The sequence below is a fragment of the Choloepus didactylus genome, chromosome 20 (genome assembly GCF_015220235.1).
Source record: "Choloepus didactylus isolate mChoDid1 chromosome 20, mChoDid1.pri, whole genome shotgun sequence".
Lineage (NCBI taxonomy): Eukaryota > Metazoa > Chordata > Mammalia > Pilosa > Megalonychidae > Choloepus > Choloepus didactylus.
The window spans coordinates 17,594,464-17,613,467 of record NC_051326.1 but is presented as its reverse complement, the minus strand read 5'-3'; the positions used below and the strand labels follow the sequence as shown (position 1 = coordinate 17,613,467).

The window sequence follows — 19,004 nt, the reverse complement described above, 5'->3', positions numbered from 1 at the left end:
TCTACAGATAAGTTATTGGTATAAAAGAGTCTAGGAAGTTTGCTGGAATAAAAAAATCAATATAAATAAGTTAAAGGCAATTCCATACAACAGGAACAAGCCACCATGAATTACAATTTTTAAATGATCCCATTTACAAAGCACAAAAATTATAAAGTATTTAGGAATACATTTAGCAAGAGCTATGCAAGACCTTTATGGAGAAAAAAAAAATACAAAACTTCACAGAAAGCCATTAAAGGCCACCTAAACAAATGAGAGATATATGTCCTTGGGAAGGAAAGACTCAGGAATTTGATCTGAAATTGAGCTAAAAACTCAATGCACCACTAACAGAAATCCCAGTAATTACTGTGGAACTTGATAAAGCTTATTCCAAATGTATATGGAACCACAAAATCCAGGAAGAGCTAAGATGTTCCTGAAGAGTAATAACAAGGTATATTGGGGGCGGGGATGGGGGTATGAGGTTGGGAGGAGATGGAGTGGCCAGTTCTTAACCTACCAGATATCAAGTTTTCCTATAAATCCATACTAATTAAGAAAACCACAGGATAGAAAAACAGACGACTGAAACAGAAGAGCGAGGCCAGTAACACTCCAGAGCATAAAATGCAACTGATTTGTGAAAATACAGGTATTGTACATCTGTGGAGATCTGCAATTTCACAAATGATATCCATACAAAAAGAAAAAAAAAGAAATTAGATCCTTATCCAACACAGAAATCTAATCCAGGTGGACTGAATTAGATTTGTGAAAGGCAAAACTATAAAAGTTATAGAAGGCAATACAGGAGAATATCTTTATGATGTCTCTTTTAGGAAAAGGTTTCTTGACAAAAAATGCAAACCGTAATGGAATAGACTGTTAATTTTGACTATATTAAAATTAAGAACCTGTGCTTATCAAAAGACATCTAGACACCGTAAAAAGACAAGCCACAAACTAGGCAAGGCTCACCCTCATTTGTAATCTGGAAAATGCAAATTAAAACCACAATAAGATACTATTTATGCCGACCAGATTGGCAAAAACTTTTTAATCAAATGATCCCAGTACCAGTGAGGTAAGGAACAATGGAAGTGGGGGTGTGCACTGGAAACAGTTTGGCACTGCTGGAAAGCTGACGATATGCTCATCCCAGGACCAGACAATCCTAGAGAAGCTTCTGCACATGTGCACCGGGACACACACAGTGCAGTTTATATAGCTATAACCCAAATATCTGTCAACTGCAGAATGAATAAATAATATATTTCATTGCAACACTAAATAACAGTAAAATATAGCAAACAGTAAGTAAAACTAAATGTATATTATTTATGGGTAACAATATAAAGGCAAACAAGTGAATAATTACTACAAAATTCAAGACAGTCATAACCTGAGGATGGAGTATGTGCAGAGGGACGTAGACGAGACTGGGAGGGTACTGGGGGGGGGATTCTATGGCACAGGAAATGCTCTTCTTCCTCAGCTGGGAGGTGGGTATAGACATTTGCTTTATGAAGATGTGAACTATACAAATACCTTTTGCACACTGCTTGATATATAAACAGACATATTTCACAAAAAATTTTTTAAAAGACATATTTATTAGGAATATCAAAGTGTGTAATCTTACCGGGATAAGAATGATTCTGTTTATTTGATGAAATTTCTGAAAGAGTGTCCATGGAATCTGTTACTCTATGAATAAAACAAACAAACAATGCATATCTCATTAGAAGCAGGTGGTCTTCAGATTTAAGACTGGTTCTCAGCTGAGTTTCTCACACCAACTATTACTTTGTTATTTCATTCATTCCACAAACATTTATTGAGCCCCCATTATGAGCCAGAATGAGCTTCAATCTAGTATAGGAGACAGGCAGTAATCAAATAGAAGAAGTTCCCATTGGCTAAGGATAATTAGTACTGAAAACCAACTGTGCCAGTTTGAATGTATTGTGTCCTCCAAACACCATTATCTTTGATGTAATCTTGTGTGGGCAGACATTATCAGTTTTGATTAGATTTTTTTGAGTGTTTCTTTGGAGACACACCCCACCCAACTGTAGGTGATAACTCTGGTGAGATAATTTCCATGGAGGCATGGCCCCACCCATTTAGGGTGGGCCTTGATCAGTGCAACCATATAAATGAGCTGATGGGCAGAGGCAACTCAGTGCAGCTGAAAGTGAACCTTTCAAGAGGAGCTATAGCCAAGAGGGACACTTTGAAGAAAGTATAGGAGCTGCAGATGAGAGACAGTTTGAAGACGGCCGTTGAAAGCAGACTCTTGCTCCGGAGAAGCTAAGAGAGGACAAATACCCCAAGTGCAACTAAGAGTGACATTTTTGAGGAACTGCAGCCTAGAGAGGAATGTCCTGGGAGAAAGCCATTTTGAAACCAGAACTTTGGAGCAGACACAAGCCATGTGCCTTCCCAGCTAACAGAGGTTTTCCGGACACCATTGGCCATCCTCCAGTGAAGGTACTCTATTGCTGATGAAATTACCTTGGACACTTTATGGCCTTAAGACTGTAACTGTGTAACCAAAATAAACCCCCTTTTATAAAAGCCGATCCATCTCTGGTGTTTTGCATTCTGGCAGCATTAGCAAACTAGAACACCAACTTAGAGTGGATTCACTTAAAATAGGGATGTAGTTTTATTTCTTTGGAACTTTGTCCTCAAAAGTGAGACTAAAAAAGTGGAAAATAAGTTTATTTTATATTATATTTAACAATTATTAGCTTATAATTGCAAAATGTGACTCTTAAATTGAACAAAAAAATAAAAGATGGCTAGTTTTATGTATATATGTAATTATTCTGCTACAACAGCCTGGCTTATACAATTCAACATCAGTTACTTCATATTTGACTTTAAGCATAATCGTAAAGGTTGCTTTCCCTATGGGTTTCCCTTCCCTTTTTGCTATTCAAATCATTCTTTTTCTTTTTTTAAAGTCAATCCTGACAGACTCATTTTCTTTTGATTGCTTACTGATCTAAATTGGCCATGCTTTCATTTGTCTATCATTCCTCCCACATATATCATTACCATCTAGAAATCCTGCAACGCTTGCAATATTTGAAATTTCATCTTGTAATTCATATGCATCATTTTTACATGATATACAACATATATCCATTGATGAGAGACTGATGGATAGAAAGACAATGACTTGAGGAAGAGGACAGATACTCGAATTTAGCAAGGTATAGTTGAGAGGAAATTAATTTGAAAAGTGACCAGTTCTTTAGTAATAAATACCTAATTGTGAGAACTAAACTAATGAGCACTAAGCTAATGGAGACCACATGAGCAGCACACATTACTAGCTTATAAGAGATGAGAATTGATCTAGTCAGTGAATTTTCTTAGAGTTTTTGTAAAGAAGTAGTGACTGACTTACACATTAACAGAAGAAATTAGCTAGACGAAAATTGGGTGGTTGTAGGTGGACCTAGAAAGCCATCCAGGCAGAAGAAATAACATGTGCACAGATTCTGGGACAAAAATTTTAAAAATGGAAAGAAAAGAAAAGGCCAGCTGCAACCCTGAGGAGGCATGCAATGCAAGGTGAGACTGTGACAGGTTGCTCTCTTATTAAGGCTGTCAGGAAGCAGTGCCTGGTTTAAAACTCTTCCATCTTAAATATCAGTGGTGTCTTTAAAGAGCGACAAGGATGGCTTAGATTAAAAACTCCACAAAATCAGGGACCATGTCTGTTTTATTTGCTTATAGAATGCCTAGCACAGCACAAAGTACTAAAAGACCCTTAATAGTATCTGACGATGATGAATGAAACAATCAGAAGATGACAGGAAGACAGCTGGCTCAGAGAGCAGTTCATTTAGACAGCCGTCTCTTTGCGGGATGGGGGTGGGGGTCTGCTTTTAAATGAACCACCTTAAAGAGGCCAAATTGGAAAGAAGAAGTAAAAAAAAAAAAAAACAAAAAAAAAACGTGTTCCATAAACAAAGAGAGAAAAAAAGATAAAACCATGAGAAAGTGGCTCCAGAACATAAAGAAGAAAAAGCTGTTGCAGCACAAAAAAGCACTCAACTAGGAGACAGAGAGTGCATCTGATCAATACTTAATGTGCCTACAATATACCAAACTATGTTTCTCTGGGTAATCAAACATGAAAAAAGAACCCCAGACCTCCTGAGTAAGAGACAAACAAAACTTATAAGAGACTGCAGCAATGTGTTGGTGAAGATATGCCCAAAGTAATATGAGAACAGGTAAGACTGGCTGGTGACCTGGTGTGGATTTTACTCTTGAACCCATAGTTTCCTAGACACGGTCCTGGAAACATCACTGACCTCTTCAAGCCATTACATGGTGACCGCAGACTACGTGGGTTCAATTCCCCACTCGGCAGCTGTGCACAACTGCACGCCTTACTTTCCTCGGCTGTGAGAGGGGTAACCACAGCACCCCACACTCAGGGAAGGTGCAGGGGATTACAAGCGCAAATGTACGTAAAGCACTTAAAACAGGGCCTGGCACACACAAGCACTGGTCATGAGCTATCATCTTTTCCTGTATTTAGAAAATGTCCATAAGAATAGAACAAACTGTCTAAAACAAGGGCTTAGGAAAAAAATAACAATAACAACCCTGGGCTGAGTCCAGACGGACCACTGACTAGCTCCTGACTTTCTCTTTTGAAACTTGTCATGATCCTAATACCTGCCTCGCTAGGTTTTGGGGGGATTAACAACATATGCATCAATAGAACAATGTGCAGTGCCTGCCACTTATTAAAAGCTCCATAAATATAAGGGTTACTACTGTTTTTCAGCTTACCTGACTAAATTGCTTATTAGGATCAAATGTTTAAAAACCTACAAAGCATTATATGTTGAATGCTATATTATCATAAACAGTAAGAATTATACCAAATACATCAAAGAAGAAAATCAGTTAATACAAAAATTATATATAATTATTCAATAAGGAAAATGAACTGAGGACCAAAATGATATAAAAACTGTTCTATGTGCCAGGAGGTAGTCACAATCTTTGGAACAGAGTTCACTGAACACAAAACCCAAGAGAAATGTAAATTTATCCCAATTGTCCTAAAAAAGAAAATTAAACATACTACAGAAGTATATAAAATATTAAACAAAATTGCTACAACAAAGTCTGAAATAATACATATGAACATTTGCTGAGAGTATTCTAGTTCCACCCAATTTTCCAGTGCTTTGATTGGAAGGGAACTAGAAGAGACTCCTGGTTTGTGACTGTAGATCTGTTATGAATGTGATTATACCATACATGCTATTTCCTATTTAAAGATCGTCCCATTTTCCAACCACTGGAAAGCACACCAAGCCACGTTCTTATAGCACATAAGAAAAGTCATTTCACATAACGGTACCTAAAATTCCATGAGTTCTTGTTTCTGCTCAGTTTAGTTTTTAAAGCAAGAGTGAACTGGTACAAAAGTGTACCATCTTAAGAAGAAACACCAACAAGGTATATCATATATAAATCCTGAAGCTTCACTTCCCCCCAAAGATCTTCTGCCTATCTATTTTTGAAAACTAAAGAAATGAGAGGAAAAAGCCATTTTGGTTCCATTAGGTTTGTAGGAGAATGAATGGGGTGCCTGCTGGCAGGAAATTTAATGTAGTTAGGATGTGACTGAAGCAATCAGAGAGCATTTTTACTTTTGTTTGCACGACAGATTAAGCTTGCTGCTCTCACTGTTCTTAGCTGCAAACGCCACTTCTAATAGCCTACACATACTCACAGGGTTTGCAAATGAGGAATAAAGGAGGTTTCTTAAAATTGCAAATCCTCAGCAAAGCAAATTTAGCTTTCTATGAGCCTTCCTTTCTGAAGAAGGTGCTTGGTTAACCCGTTGAAAGAAGACACGAGCATGTTTTTAATGCAAAATTTGGGACTAACTAAAAACCACTGCAAATTACAAAAAGAATTTCCTGTGAATAATCAGAAATTCCATTTTTCTCACCTTTGCACCCTGGATGGGGGAGCAAATATTCCATATCTTGGCGAACAACTAAAATACTGCACACCTCCAACTGAACCATCATTCTTTCCATGGGGTTTTTCAAGCTCTATACCATACCAATATCCTAGAACATGAATATTAGATTTTAAAAGCATCTGCACTTTATTCAAAATTGTTATGCAATTATACAAATCCAAAGTCTAGATAGTCTAACATTTTCACAAATGACCAGAATGATAGAAGATCATCATTATCATTAGACTTTCAAATGATAAAAATAATAAAAATAAAATTTGAAAAGTGAACAGGAATTACATTTTATAAGCATAATTGCATAGTAGTACATTAAGGGAGGAAAACAAAATGCACTAACACAAATTTGACAAGGATTAGCTATTATGCAAGTAGAATATGATCAAAATGTATATAAAATCTATAATAAATCTATAATAAATAAGAAACTGTCCTTTACTTGATAATATAATATGTTTGAGAGAGAAGTGTGAGATGAATAATAAAATGAACATGCAATCTTTTCATTATATTCTAATATTAGAACACCACAAACAGTTCCTAAATAAAGTAGGATGAAAACAATATGGAAAAATACAACTAGACATCATGATGAGTGTGTGTTTTTATTTTATTATTTTATCCAGAATGGAAAGAAAAACTATTTTAAACCTAAATGAAAACACTTAGGTTAGCTAACAGGAAGAATTTTCTAAAAGGCTTTTAATATTTAAAAGGTCCCACTCTGAGGGCAGTAATAGGGTTTCCTTTTCCTAGAGAGCCTAAAATTAAAGTAATGAGGTGCTTTTAGTATGGTTCCACCCAACATTAGGGAAATGGACAAACATTCCCAGAGCAATGATTCTGGAATTGAGGGTGCCTCAAGATCAGTTAAAAGTGCCTAATAGTCCATTTATTTGCAATTTAAAAGGAGAGCAGAATAGTAATTTATTTGGTCCCTTTCAATCAGTATCAAATAAAAAAATATGGGCAAAGATACTGATAAACTTTGCAAATTCCAAACACAAAACTATTGGTTTCTTTCAGATTACTAGTTCAAAGAGTCAGTTATACGACCTCTAAAAAGCCAACCTAGAAGCTCTTACTTTTTTTTCTCTTACCTTCAAAAAGATGACACCTGAACCCATTCCAGGTATTGGGGTTTGGGTTACAGAGACTAACGCCATGACCAGTGTATTTTATGCTTACATACCATGGGTAGGTACAGAACAGTAGCTACAAACCTACTGCTCAACCACACTAATGCTCTGAAAACAGGTGGTGTAACCCAGGTTAGCGGTTGCCATTGGTATTTCTCAGAGTGTTCAAGAGTATTTCCTTCTGCCTTTGATGCTTTCCTATATAACTGCATTTTCCCACTTTAGTTTACCATATAACTGCTTTCTGGGGTTCTAAATATTCCATCTCTTGAAAACATGTAACACATTAACAGAAATACATTAGACATGTTAACGATAGTGATGACATACTGTCTGGTGGTATTGTGGTAGGATATGTTCCCATTTAAATGTTAATTTTCTTTCAGAGGTGGCACTGATAAAAATGCCAAAGTGAAACAAGACCCATCTCAAGTCTAGATCTTTTAATTTTTAAAAGCCTAGATATTGCAACCATTCTGTAGAGTCATTTGGTCTAGATTTTGATGCCACAAGAAACATACACTACTACTTTCTTCAAGGGCAAAAAATGTTTCCAGCTGTTATAACATTGGTTTATTACTTCCCAAGTTTCTAAATGCATTACCTAGGAATTTCAAAATCAAAAATCAATATAAAAAGATGAATTGTATCCTAAAAATCAAACCATTCTGGTCTTGTTTAATATAACCAGAGAAAAACTTAAAAGACATGTGGTTATTGTGAAAAATAACCTAACTTTTGGGTTCCCTAAGTTTTTATTTGAGAACTATTAGTAGGAACATCCGAACTAACCTCACTCGCTACCTGGAGACTTGAAAGAGACATGCATTATAAACCACAACAACCTATCTCAAATCAACTAGTTGGACTGCAATTAAAAGTCATAAAAATGACACCACGTGTGTCTCTCACTTCCTGAGTGTTTGCCTTTATCCCAGACCATCTTTTCATGGACATTTGTACAGGGACAGAGCCAGGCACGGGCATGCTTATTGTTTAGTATAAAGGTCCAGATTCCTAAGCTCAGGGTTCCTCTCCTATGGTATAAACCAGAGTGTGCAGGTGTGCCTAGCGCTCCTCGGGTCGCCGTGTGGGAACTGAAGCTCAGTGAAGCGGTGCAGGAAAGCGCGGCCACTCTGATTACTGCTACATCCCCAGTTGTGGGTGACACGTCCTTCCTCTCTGAGCCAGGAGTCTAGTATCTTCCACCAACATCCGTGAGACTGCGGCAGACTAACTTGTTAGCTTGCAAATGGGGTGAAATCCCAGATCCTTCACAGTTCTTGAATGAATGTTACAAACTTTGGGGAAAAAAAATCAAATTTCTAGGTAACATTTTCCTAAAATACTGCAATGCCACCATGTGTCAAAATAGCATACTGCTATTTAAAACATAAAGAACATGGCTTCATTCAACTGGCTTCTATTTGAAACTACAATCAATGAGGTGCAAAAGAAAGGTAATTTTTGCTTTTGGAAACATAACATTAAGTCCAGATTAGAATGAATATATAAATATATGTTTTTGTTTTTTTTCATTTTCCTCAGAACCCCTGTGTTTGCTTTCCTCTCCAAGCCACTATGTTAAAACATATACAATTACTTCTTACTACTCATTTTAGAGATTATCCTTAGCAAAAACCTAATCCTAAAATGCTATTCCTGTTATTTAACACACACATTCAGTAAGAATAAAATAAGAAAGTGACAATAATTTCAACATTAGACAATTTAAAACACAATTGGCAAGAAAAATTTATGGACAACAGTAAACCTGTATAAAAACTGTCTGAGTTTTAATCATTGTTTTGCATTTTCTGTCATAACCACCATACACAAGAACTCTCCATAATTGAATTTTACTCACTTGTAAAATTTTAAACCTTTTGAATTCAAATTGAGCAAAGAATATACAGATAAGTTACCTGGAGCAAAGTTTGTTGTCCCAAAAAACTTAATGGTCCCAATCCTCTGGCCCGCCACCAACACTCTCGCTCCAAGACGTAGCTCTCCTTCACTACGGGCACTAGTTGCCACAGAAGCTGCTGAGGAATTCAGACCTGTTTAGTTGGTGGATGGGGGAAAGTGGGAGAGCAGAAGGAGGGGAGAGAAAACAGAAAAAAACAAAACTCAAAAAGCAAATTCAAAGAAACTGTTATGTATTCCAGCCAGTATAATTAGTTGGAGATTTCTATATTTGAAGCCTTTCTATTGTACACATCATCTCTAATTGTGTCTCTCACATGTAAGGTCAAGCTACTCAAAGGGAATTGGAAGGGTTTCCTAAGAAAATTATTGCCAGAGTTAAGTATGGAAATTAACACGACCTGATTCCTAGTACAGTGGCAACTAGACCAGAATTGCCTGGCTCTCCCTCTACTAGAACAGAGGTAAGCAAATTTTTTTTTTTTTTAAAATGCTAGATAGTAAACATTTTAGGATTTGCAAGCTATACAGTCTCTGTCATAACCACTCAACTTTGCTGCTGTGGCACTAAAGCAGCCCAAGAGAATAAGCAAATAGGCATGGCTGTGTTCCAATAAAACTTTATTTGCAAAAACAGGCAGTGGGTCAGATGTCGCCAATCCCTGTCCTGGTGAAATGCTAGAATTAAAGAGTTCACTGGAACTCAGTGTAAGAGACACATATAGAACGTGATTTGAAAGTACAATTGCTGAAAAGTTCTAATCATCCCCAATTGATTTTCTTATCAGGAGCAAAACCACTCTCCTCTCAGCTGGATTCAGACCTAAACTCTGAAATACCCAATATTAAATAGCGGACATACTAGAGAAATATTGTCTCTAGAAAGCTGTTCAAACTTAACAGCTGAAAGAGAGGAGATGACCCCGACTGTTCTCCCATTAGGTTTGCAGAGCTGCCAAGCTGCCATCTAGAAGGCTTACAGAACTGGGGATGAGGCATGGGATGGAGGGCAAGGTGCATTATGAATGGGAGAGAAATTGAAAGCAGGAAGGAACACTGAAAATGAAGGAACACAGACCCATGGAGAAGGAACATGTGGATGAAGTGACACACCAAAAAGCTCTAGGCTCTCAGAGCAACCGTTATTTCAACAGTACTTTGCATAAGAATGGCAATGATAAATGATAAGACACAGACTCAGAAATCACCTAAGATACAGTGTTCACAGTGAGAAGTGGCACCCCACGGTTGACGCGGAGAACCTGTGCCAGACTCCCCAAGCTGTGTCCCCGCTGCCTGTGGGCAACGGGCCAAGGAGGGCAGATTCAAGGGTGGGACAAGGTGATGCCGAGGCCAGGAGAGCCCAGACCTCCTCTTCTCTTTCCCACTCCCCGATCCTTTCTTTCTGCTCGTCTTTCTCCAGAATTCTTTATCCTCACCTTCCATCGGTATCCACTCTCTGCAGTCCACATCTCCCTCAAGTGCAAAATTATAGAAAAAGTGGAATATCCACTCCCTCTAGAAAAATTTCTCAAGGCAATGTCTCTGGGTTTTCAAACATGGGCTTTCACTCACATATCTCCATGTTCATTCACACACTCTCACTCATTCTCTCTTTTAAAAGGTCCTCTTTCTCTCTCTATTTGATAACTTTCTTTATCTTCATTATTTTTAAGTATACATGCCCCTCAAATTTATAAAAAGGAAGGAAAATTAAAATTTAGAGGCATACTAGAACTTCTTGTAAAAGGTAAAAGAAGTTAACTCCACTTTCACATATAAATTTTAAAGTCAAATCAATGTCAAAACTCAAATACCAAATGAAATGAACCTTAAAATATGAAGAAAATGAGGACAAATAAGATTGCTGCATCACTGCATCCTCTCACCCCAGCTCCTTAGCACAGTACCGAGAAACTGGCCATGGGGGGGTGGGGGGAGCTATTCAAAGAAAATGTCTTCTAGGTAAACACTTTCAGGCAAAACTTTTAGGTTCTTATGTCAATGTTATTGCTAAGGGGTTTGATTTTTTTCTCCTCCATAAAATAAAGTATTTTAAAGAGAAAAAATTGTCATGAACATTTTCTGTAATAAAATATCAGTCCGTATAAATATCAGAAGTACTAGAAAAAGAATCTGTCAATAATTATGAGCTTCCTTAAGAACAATTTATGCCAAAATGGCTTCATTTCCCGGCTGAACAAGTTTACATATACATAAAAAAGTGAACTACATTAGACACAATATATGTTGATTTCAACAAGTTTGATAAATAGTTTTATATATCCTTACACCTAATTGAAAAAATGTGAACTGAATCAGAGTATGCAGGAATCACAGATAGTTAAAAAAAAACAAAAAGTGTGTGTGTGTGTACACATACATATATATATATATATAATCTCCAGAACAGGTTATTATTGTCAACCTGTTAGGAGATCCTTTGACCCTCTCCTAGAAATGGTTTTAAACAATGACATGGAGGAAAATCAGAGAAAGCATGCTTTTTAGCTATGAAGATGGCATAACAGTAGCTGACAGTACTTAGGTGACTGAAAGCAGCCTTAGACCATATCTGTAAAACTGAGAAGCAACGGTTCAACTCCGCATCAAGGGGTTTGGAAAGCATGTCACAGGAGGAACCACTGAAGGCACCAGGAGCAAAAGCTGAATCTAACAGTGGCTGAGGGCGCTTGGGTGACAGCATCCAGCAGCTTGGGGTAAAGCCCAGTTGTGCCACACAGGGCCCAGGGACACGCCTCCTTAAGCCCTGGTTCCCTCATTCACAAAACGATAGTATTAATACCCCCAGGTTTTTTTTTTTGAGAATTAAATGAAATAGTGTATGCAAAGTGCCTAGCACAGTATATGAAATAGAAAGTACACAAAAATGTTAGTTGTTATTAATGGGTTTAGCCTAGAAAAGAGATAAGTCAAGAAACATCATAAAACCTCATGGTTTCCAAGTATCTAACGATCTATCATAAAGTTCTAACATGTACATTAAAGGAATGGAGGACTTAGATACATGGGAAAGAGAAGTCGCCAGCCAAGACAAGGAAAACAGCGTGTACTACCAAAAAAATGAGCGAAATCTAAAGTATGTTTACAAAGGGGTGAGTGGTGGGGACTGAGTGGGGAGGCAGACAGGAGCACAAGTAGTTCAATCAGACTGAAGTAAAGGTTCCTTCTACACGTTTAAAAAGAGCAGATCTACTTACAAACAAACCAAGATAAAAATAACACCAAGACCCCCTACGTGGGACCTGACTCCCAGGGGTGTAAATCTCCCTGGCAACGCAGGATATGACTCCTGGGGATGAATCTGGACCCGGCACCGTGGGATTGAGAACATCTTCTAGACCAAAAGGGGGAAGTGAAATGAAACAAAATAATAAAGCTTCAGTGGCTGAGAGATTTCAAAGGAGTCGAGAGGTCACTCTGGTGGACATACTTACATACTATATAGATAACACTTTTTAGGTTTTAATGTATTGGAATAGCTAGAAGTAAACAGCTGAAACTATCAAACTCCAAGCCAGTAGTCGACTCTTGAAGACGACTGTATAACATGTAGCTTACAAGGGGTGACAGTGTGATTGTTAAAGCCTTGTGGATCATCACACTCCCTTTATCCTGTATGGATGGATGAGTAGAAAAATGGGGACAAAAACTAAACGAAAAATAGGGTGGGAGGAGGGGATGATTTGGGTGTTCTTTTTTACTTTTACTTTTTATTCTTATTCTGATTCTTTCGGGTGTAAGGAAAATGTTCAAAAATAGACTGGGGTGATGAATGCATTAACTATATGATTGTACTGTGAACAGTTGATTGCACACCACGGATGACTGTATGGCATGTGAATGTATCTCAATAAAACTGAATTAAAAAAAAAAGAAAACACCAAGAAAGCCTGGTTGAAAAAGCCACAGATACCAGCACTGGCTCTAGATGAAACAGAGGGGCTTTTGCACATTGTCTTCTTGGCATGGCTGCCAGCGTTCTCTTTCTTGGGATGGCTCTGTCTGTGTTCCAAAGAAGATGTAGAAGAAGAGGTGCTGATGGATCCAAGCAGAGTAACTAAAGCAGTTAAAGAAAAAGCATATATCAAAGGGTGGAAAATTAGAAAAGAAGTGGACAAGATAGTTTTCCAGGAAAATCTTTCTGAAACTCTCTGTCGCTTCCTCAGCTGTGGATCATCCTTTGCTAAATGCCTGATTCCATCCAAATATATCGTAGGTTGTACATAGAAGATTTTATAACCCAAACAATAACATTTCAAGGATTCACACTGTAAGATCATAATCTCATATACAGTAACATCATCACATCAGTTAACATAAACTGACTAATCTAACCGCCATTGTCTCCAGCGACTCATTTTAGATAAGAGAGTGGAGTCCTATCTCATTTAAACACAAAAACAAAAAAAGCTATTAATACATTTTCAGGTAATAAAAGTTTAATATTAAAATGTTTTGAGTAAAGCATGGAGGCAAGCAGGAATACTTTTGAATTTTCTACTTATTTTCTATAAAACTAATGATTTAATAACTAAAGGCAATAAACATTTTGGTCAAGCCATGTACACCATGCAATCTCTTTTTATTCCTTTTTTAAACTATTGCATTAGTTCTCTAAATAAGAATCACAGTATAGGACTGTATACAAAAAATACGCATATACTTTATTATGAGCTATTTAAGCAATTTTCAAGGGTAATTTTTACTTTCCCTTAACTGACTTTATAACTCAATCCCCATATAAGCTGATTTTTTTCACTATATTATTTCAAAGTGCCATCCGTAAATCAATATTTTGAGAAACAAATCATTATTACCATCTTTCTCTGTTGCAGTTTTCAATTCTTCACCAGGAGGCAATGAAAGTGTTGATTCAGAAGCACTATCTTTTTTTGGTGTCATTAATCCTAGGAAACAGAAACAAAACACTTACAGAAGGAAAGAATTTTTAAAAACCATTTAACATAAAAATGTATTTTTTAAAAGTCCAGACACCTTACATTATCAAAATCTTATCCTCTTCTGAAAACATATTGGATACTAAATTCACAAACAGCAGGGGCCAATATTTCATCACGTAAATGAAAAAAGATAAGAATGTATTCCCAGCCTACTTGAAAACCTCAATTTCACCAAATATCACTAAAATGTCTTTTAAATAAACTACAACTTAAGTATCAACTCCCTATTCCCTAACCCCACTCTAGCCACTTGCAATCTATATTCTAGCTTCCATCTTTATGAATTTGCTTGTTCTGACTATTTCATATCACTGAGATTATACAATATTTGTCCTTTTTTGTCTGGCTTATTTCATTCAACATGATGTCTTCAAGGTTCATCCATGTTGTCACATGTATCAAAACTTCAACCCTTTTATGGCTGAATAATATTCCACTGTACGTACGTACCAGGTATTGTGTATCTATTTGTCAGTTGATGGACACTTAGGATGATCCCATCTTTTGGCAGTTGTGAATAACACTTCTATAAACATCAGTGTGCAAACATCCATTCACATCCCTGCTCTCAGATCTTTTGGGTATATACCTAGAGGTGGGATTGCCAGGCCATTTGGTAATTCTATATCTAACTTGCTGAGGAACTGCCAAACTGCATTCCATAGCAGCTGCACCATTTTACATTACCATCAGTTATGAGAGAATGTTCTTATTTCTCCAAATCTTCTCCAACGGTTGTAATTTTCTGTTTTTTTTTTTTTTAAATAGTAGCCATTATAGTGGGTGTGAAATGATATCTCAATGTGGTTTTTGATTTGCATTTCTCTAGTGGTTAATGATGTTGAGCATCTTTTCCTGTGCTTTTGGGCCATTTGTATTCATCTTTGGAAAAATGCCTATTCAAGTCTTTTGTCCATTTTTAAATTTGATTATTTGTCTTTTTGTTGTTGAGTTGTAGCATCTCTTCACATATTCCGGATAGGAGACCCTTATCAGAGATGTGGTTTTCAAATATTTTCTCCCATTGTGTAGGCTGTTGTTTTACTTTCATGATAAAGACCTTGGGGGCACAAAAGTTTTTAATTTGGGTGAGATCTCATTTATCTATTTTTTCTTTTGTTGCCTGTGCTTTGGGTGTAAAGTCTAAGAAACCACTGCCTAACACAAAGTCCTGAAGATGCTTTCCTATGTTTTCTTCTAGGAGTTTTCTACTTCGGGTTCTTATATTTAGATCTTTGATTTATTTTGAGCTGATTTTTGTACATGTTGTGAGGAAGGGTCCACATTCAAAATGCTGAAGAAGATAATTAACTTTCTGGTTTGACCTACCAGTATTTACTTTTGATGTTACATGGGTCACATCAACTTTCCGGGACCTGGTTAAAGGTATAGCTTTTGTAGACGCTACATTCTTCCTTCGATCTTTTGCTTTACTTATCTTTGAAAGAGGCGCAAAAATACCTAAGGGAGAATGGAGAATTTTAGTCAGTGTTTAGCAATTAAAAGCATTTCAAGTAAAGAGGCAAGAACAACTATTTAGTAATATAAATCTTTAAGTTCTTTGCTACTCTATGTCCTGTAGCAAGTGACAGAAAAAAAAATCCAGGCATAATATTTTCAAAGAGCTTACAATCTACTTGTCAAAACCAATACAAACACAAACACACAATAATTTAAGAACCACATAAATACATAAGCAAGCGGTAAGTGTAATTCATGGAAAAGAGAAATGAGTAAGGTGATAGTTTTCTATTATTTCTGACTAAGTGACTGTCAAATAGTGCACTATATAATATAAAAACCTGTTCTTCTATATCACTTCATATTTCCCCCATTATAACTTTTTATGTTTATATCTTATCTATCTTCAACACCTCTTGACAAAATTCAAATGTTACTCTTCTCTGCATTCTCCTATTGTACCTAGTCACAGTGCCTTACATATGGTAGGAATATAATTAATCTTGGGAGTATAAAATAGAATCCCCCAAAAGGCCCAGTCCTCCACTCCTGACAATCAGAAACAGCAGAGTGTATGTTGGGGGTGGGAGACATGGAGGGGGCAGGGGAGCAGAGGGAGAGGGTTGCCTATATACAAGGGCTGGGAGCATAAAATGTCATTAAAAAGGAGTTTTCCAAGGAATAAAACTCTAGTGTAAGTATGCACAGACATCACAGACAGTGAATACAGACTCTGAATACCAAGATTATGTGGCTTGCACATTTAAAAGGGAAAATAAATTGTCTTATATATGAAACCCTTTCATTTCACTTACCAACAAAGACACGTTATGACTAAAATGTAATATATTACAAGCAGAATAGAAATGCTTAAGACTCTACAAAGAGTGAGCGCTTTGCTAATAGCTAAAAAGTGCCAACTCTACTTCTTTTCTGCTCAACTTGACATTCTTTCCTTCTTTGGATTCTATACTGATTATCCCAATTCTTTTTTGACTTATCCACAGTGTTCTCTCTCCTTTATGTCTCCTACCTATAAAGTATTCCTCGGTTTTTCATTCTTGTCTCTAAATTCTTTTCCTTGGAAACACACTTACATATACTGCAAAGCCTGATGATGATGAAATGGATGATTGGATCCACTATTGCCAGGTGTTTGAAGAAAGAAATTATTCTGTACTCTTGGGATGTAAACTTGTACAATCTTTTCTGGAAGACAAGAATCTAGACCTAATTCCTTTATGAAATTAATTGTAAGGAAATAAAGGTGTGTGCAAAGGATACAATATTACATTTGCACATCATAAGAAAAAGATTTCAAGAGCCAAAAAAATGATTGTATGATTCAACCACTTTCTGGAAAGTTTATCATTAGAAAATAAGCCAAGTAAAAGGAAAAAATGTAAGTCCGAGTATTTCATCACTGTAATATTATTCATACATAAGAAGAAACGTAACTGCCCAGCAATAGGATGAGTGAGTTAACTATGTGAATAAATTATTACATCACCATTAAAAAGGGTGAAGGATAAAAATTAAGTAGCAACACAAAAATATGAACAGTAAAGAAAATTAAAATTAAGTTATATATTTGATTACATCATAATTAATTTCAGTAAAAATTACGTGTGGATAAAGGAAAGATTTGGAAAGAAAACATTTATGAGTGTAGTCAAACTTAGAATTATTTTTCTAACTTGTTTGATGTGTCATTAATGTCATGATGATGTCGTTCAATGAATGACCTTTTTTCATCTCAGGAAACATGTGGTTTCCCTTTCAAGGTCTTATCGCAAAATTTCTATATGAAAAGTACATTTGTTTTAAAAAGAATATTTAATTCTACGGTTTAAAAAGATTTCTATAACATATGAAACCTCATTTCTATAGTTCTCACTCTTTTTTTTTTTTTTTTAATTAACCAAATCATTTGGGAGAACCAAACCTGAGGCTTAAAGCAGCCCACACAACCCCATATTTTACTGATGGGAACATCCCTCCCCATGTCATCACTTTCACCCGTCTCCCCACCGAAAAACACCTCTAATCTCTAGCCATCCTTCCCTCTCGTAACAGCAGCTAATAACTTCAATTCTGATGTTCTGAAGACAATAGAAACAATCAAACAAGAATACCTCCCATGATAAAACAGGACGTTCTAGTAAATAAGGTTTGGGTTCTGGAGTCAGGCAAACCCAGGTTCAACTCTAACTCTGGGAATCATGAGTTCCTTGGGCAGTATCTCCGAGCCTCACTTCTCCGATCTGCAACAAGCGGTGAGCTCGCCCGAAGGCTTCAGGCGGGTATTTGGTCCTCGTTCGCCTGCTTTCTGAGCAAATTTCTCTGTCGCCGACCTCGGGCTTCTCTCGGTACGACCACGAGTGTCCCAGCGCCGGGAGCAGCAGCAGCGGACCCAGGCCCCTGGCCGGCTGCCCCTCGCCGCTCCTCTCCCGCGGCACCTTCAGGGAGGCCGCCGGCTTCTTCCCGCGCTCCAGTGCCCTCCAGGCCCTGCGTCCCGCTCCTCCGCCGCCACAACCGCCGTCTCCCCTCTGCCCGGCAGGGGGCGCCAGAGGGCAGGGGTGTTTGTACCCCCGGCGCGAGGCTCAGGGTTTCGGAGGGCGCCGCGGGGTTGAGGGATCAGGCTAGGAGTTGGGGTGCTGGGTGCGAACTCCAGAGAGGCAGGTAAACAGAGTGCTTGCGGTGCCCGGTCGGCGCGGAGGGTCCGACGCCCAGGTTGCCTCGCTCGGGAACTTCACACGCCACTGTCAAACCTTCTTGACTGGGCTGCGCCCTCCCCTCTTCCCTCCTCCTCCGCTGGGAGACCAGAGCAGGGTAAAGTGGTGTTTGCATTTTGCACCAGGGTTGCAAGACCAGGAGGAGGAGCAGCCGGCTCTCACCAGGGAAAGGGGAGGGGGAGGAGAGGAGTTAATAAGCTTCCTTCTTGTTGTCACTTGATTTCTAATGATGGGGGTCAGGCCCATGTCTGCCTTTCTCCCCTGGAAGACCTACATTGTGCTATTCCGCTATCCTACTTTCTTTTCCCTTAGTAGAATATGGGAGGAAGGAAAAGTTGAGAGACTATGGCGAGTCTCCCAAACCGCCTTTGCAAACCTGAAAAAGTGCTATTAAAGTGTAGTTGGCCTACATTAAAATGCCTTAGAAGAATGTCCCCGGTCAATTCATTTGCTAATAAACTGTCGCTATTTTCTTCATAACTCAAGTTCAGGACAAGTAATTAGCTCTTCTGGGTCTTTCTTGGAGTTTTAAATCCTCTATGCACCGTACTTTAATGCTGTTTCCATGCGGTGGACACATTTCAGAGCTGGAAACCTCTCACTGGTCAGGTGAGAACTGAGAGGTGCCCTTCAACTAATTCATGATAGTGTGAGATATGGATGGATTATCATGGACAGAAGATAGGCTATGTGAACTTAGGAACCCCCTACTTGGTAAGTCAAGCCCTTGATCTTGAGG

General features: G+C 37.8%; 1 protein-coding gene across 4 annotated transcripts in view; it reads right to left on the bottom strand.

Annotated features, from left to right (window-relative positions):
* CLIP4 (CAP-Gly domain containing linker protein family member 4) overlaps window positions 1-19,004 on the bottom strand; it is a 135,545-nt gene that overhangs the window by 12,279 nt on the left and 104,262 nt on the right. For 3 of the 4 annotated variants that reach the window (XM_037813120.1, XM_037813118.1, XM_037813119.1), the window contains exons 9-14: window positions 15,399-15,530; window positions 13,926-14,015; window positions 13,022-13,165; window positions 9,084-9,218; window positions 5,987-6,110; window positions 1,628-1,692 (exon numbers count right to left, since the gene is read on the bottom strand). In XM_037813120.1, the coding sequence (XP_037669048.1) occupies window positions 1,628-1,692; window positions 5,987-6,110; window positions 9,084-9,218; window positions 13,022-13,165; window positions 13,926-14,015; window positions 15,399-15,530 (690 nt within the window). The remainder of the gene's footprint in view (window positions 1-1,627; window positions 1,693-5,986; window positions 6,111-9,083; window positions 9,219-13,021; window positions 13,166-13,925; window positions 14,016-15,398; window positions 15,531-19,004) is intronic. The other variant, XM_037813122.1, reaches the window with a different exon arrangement.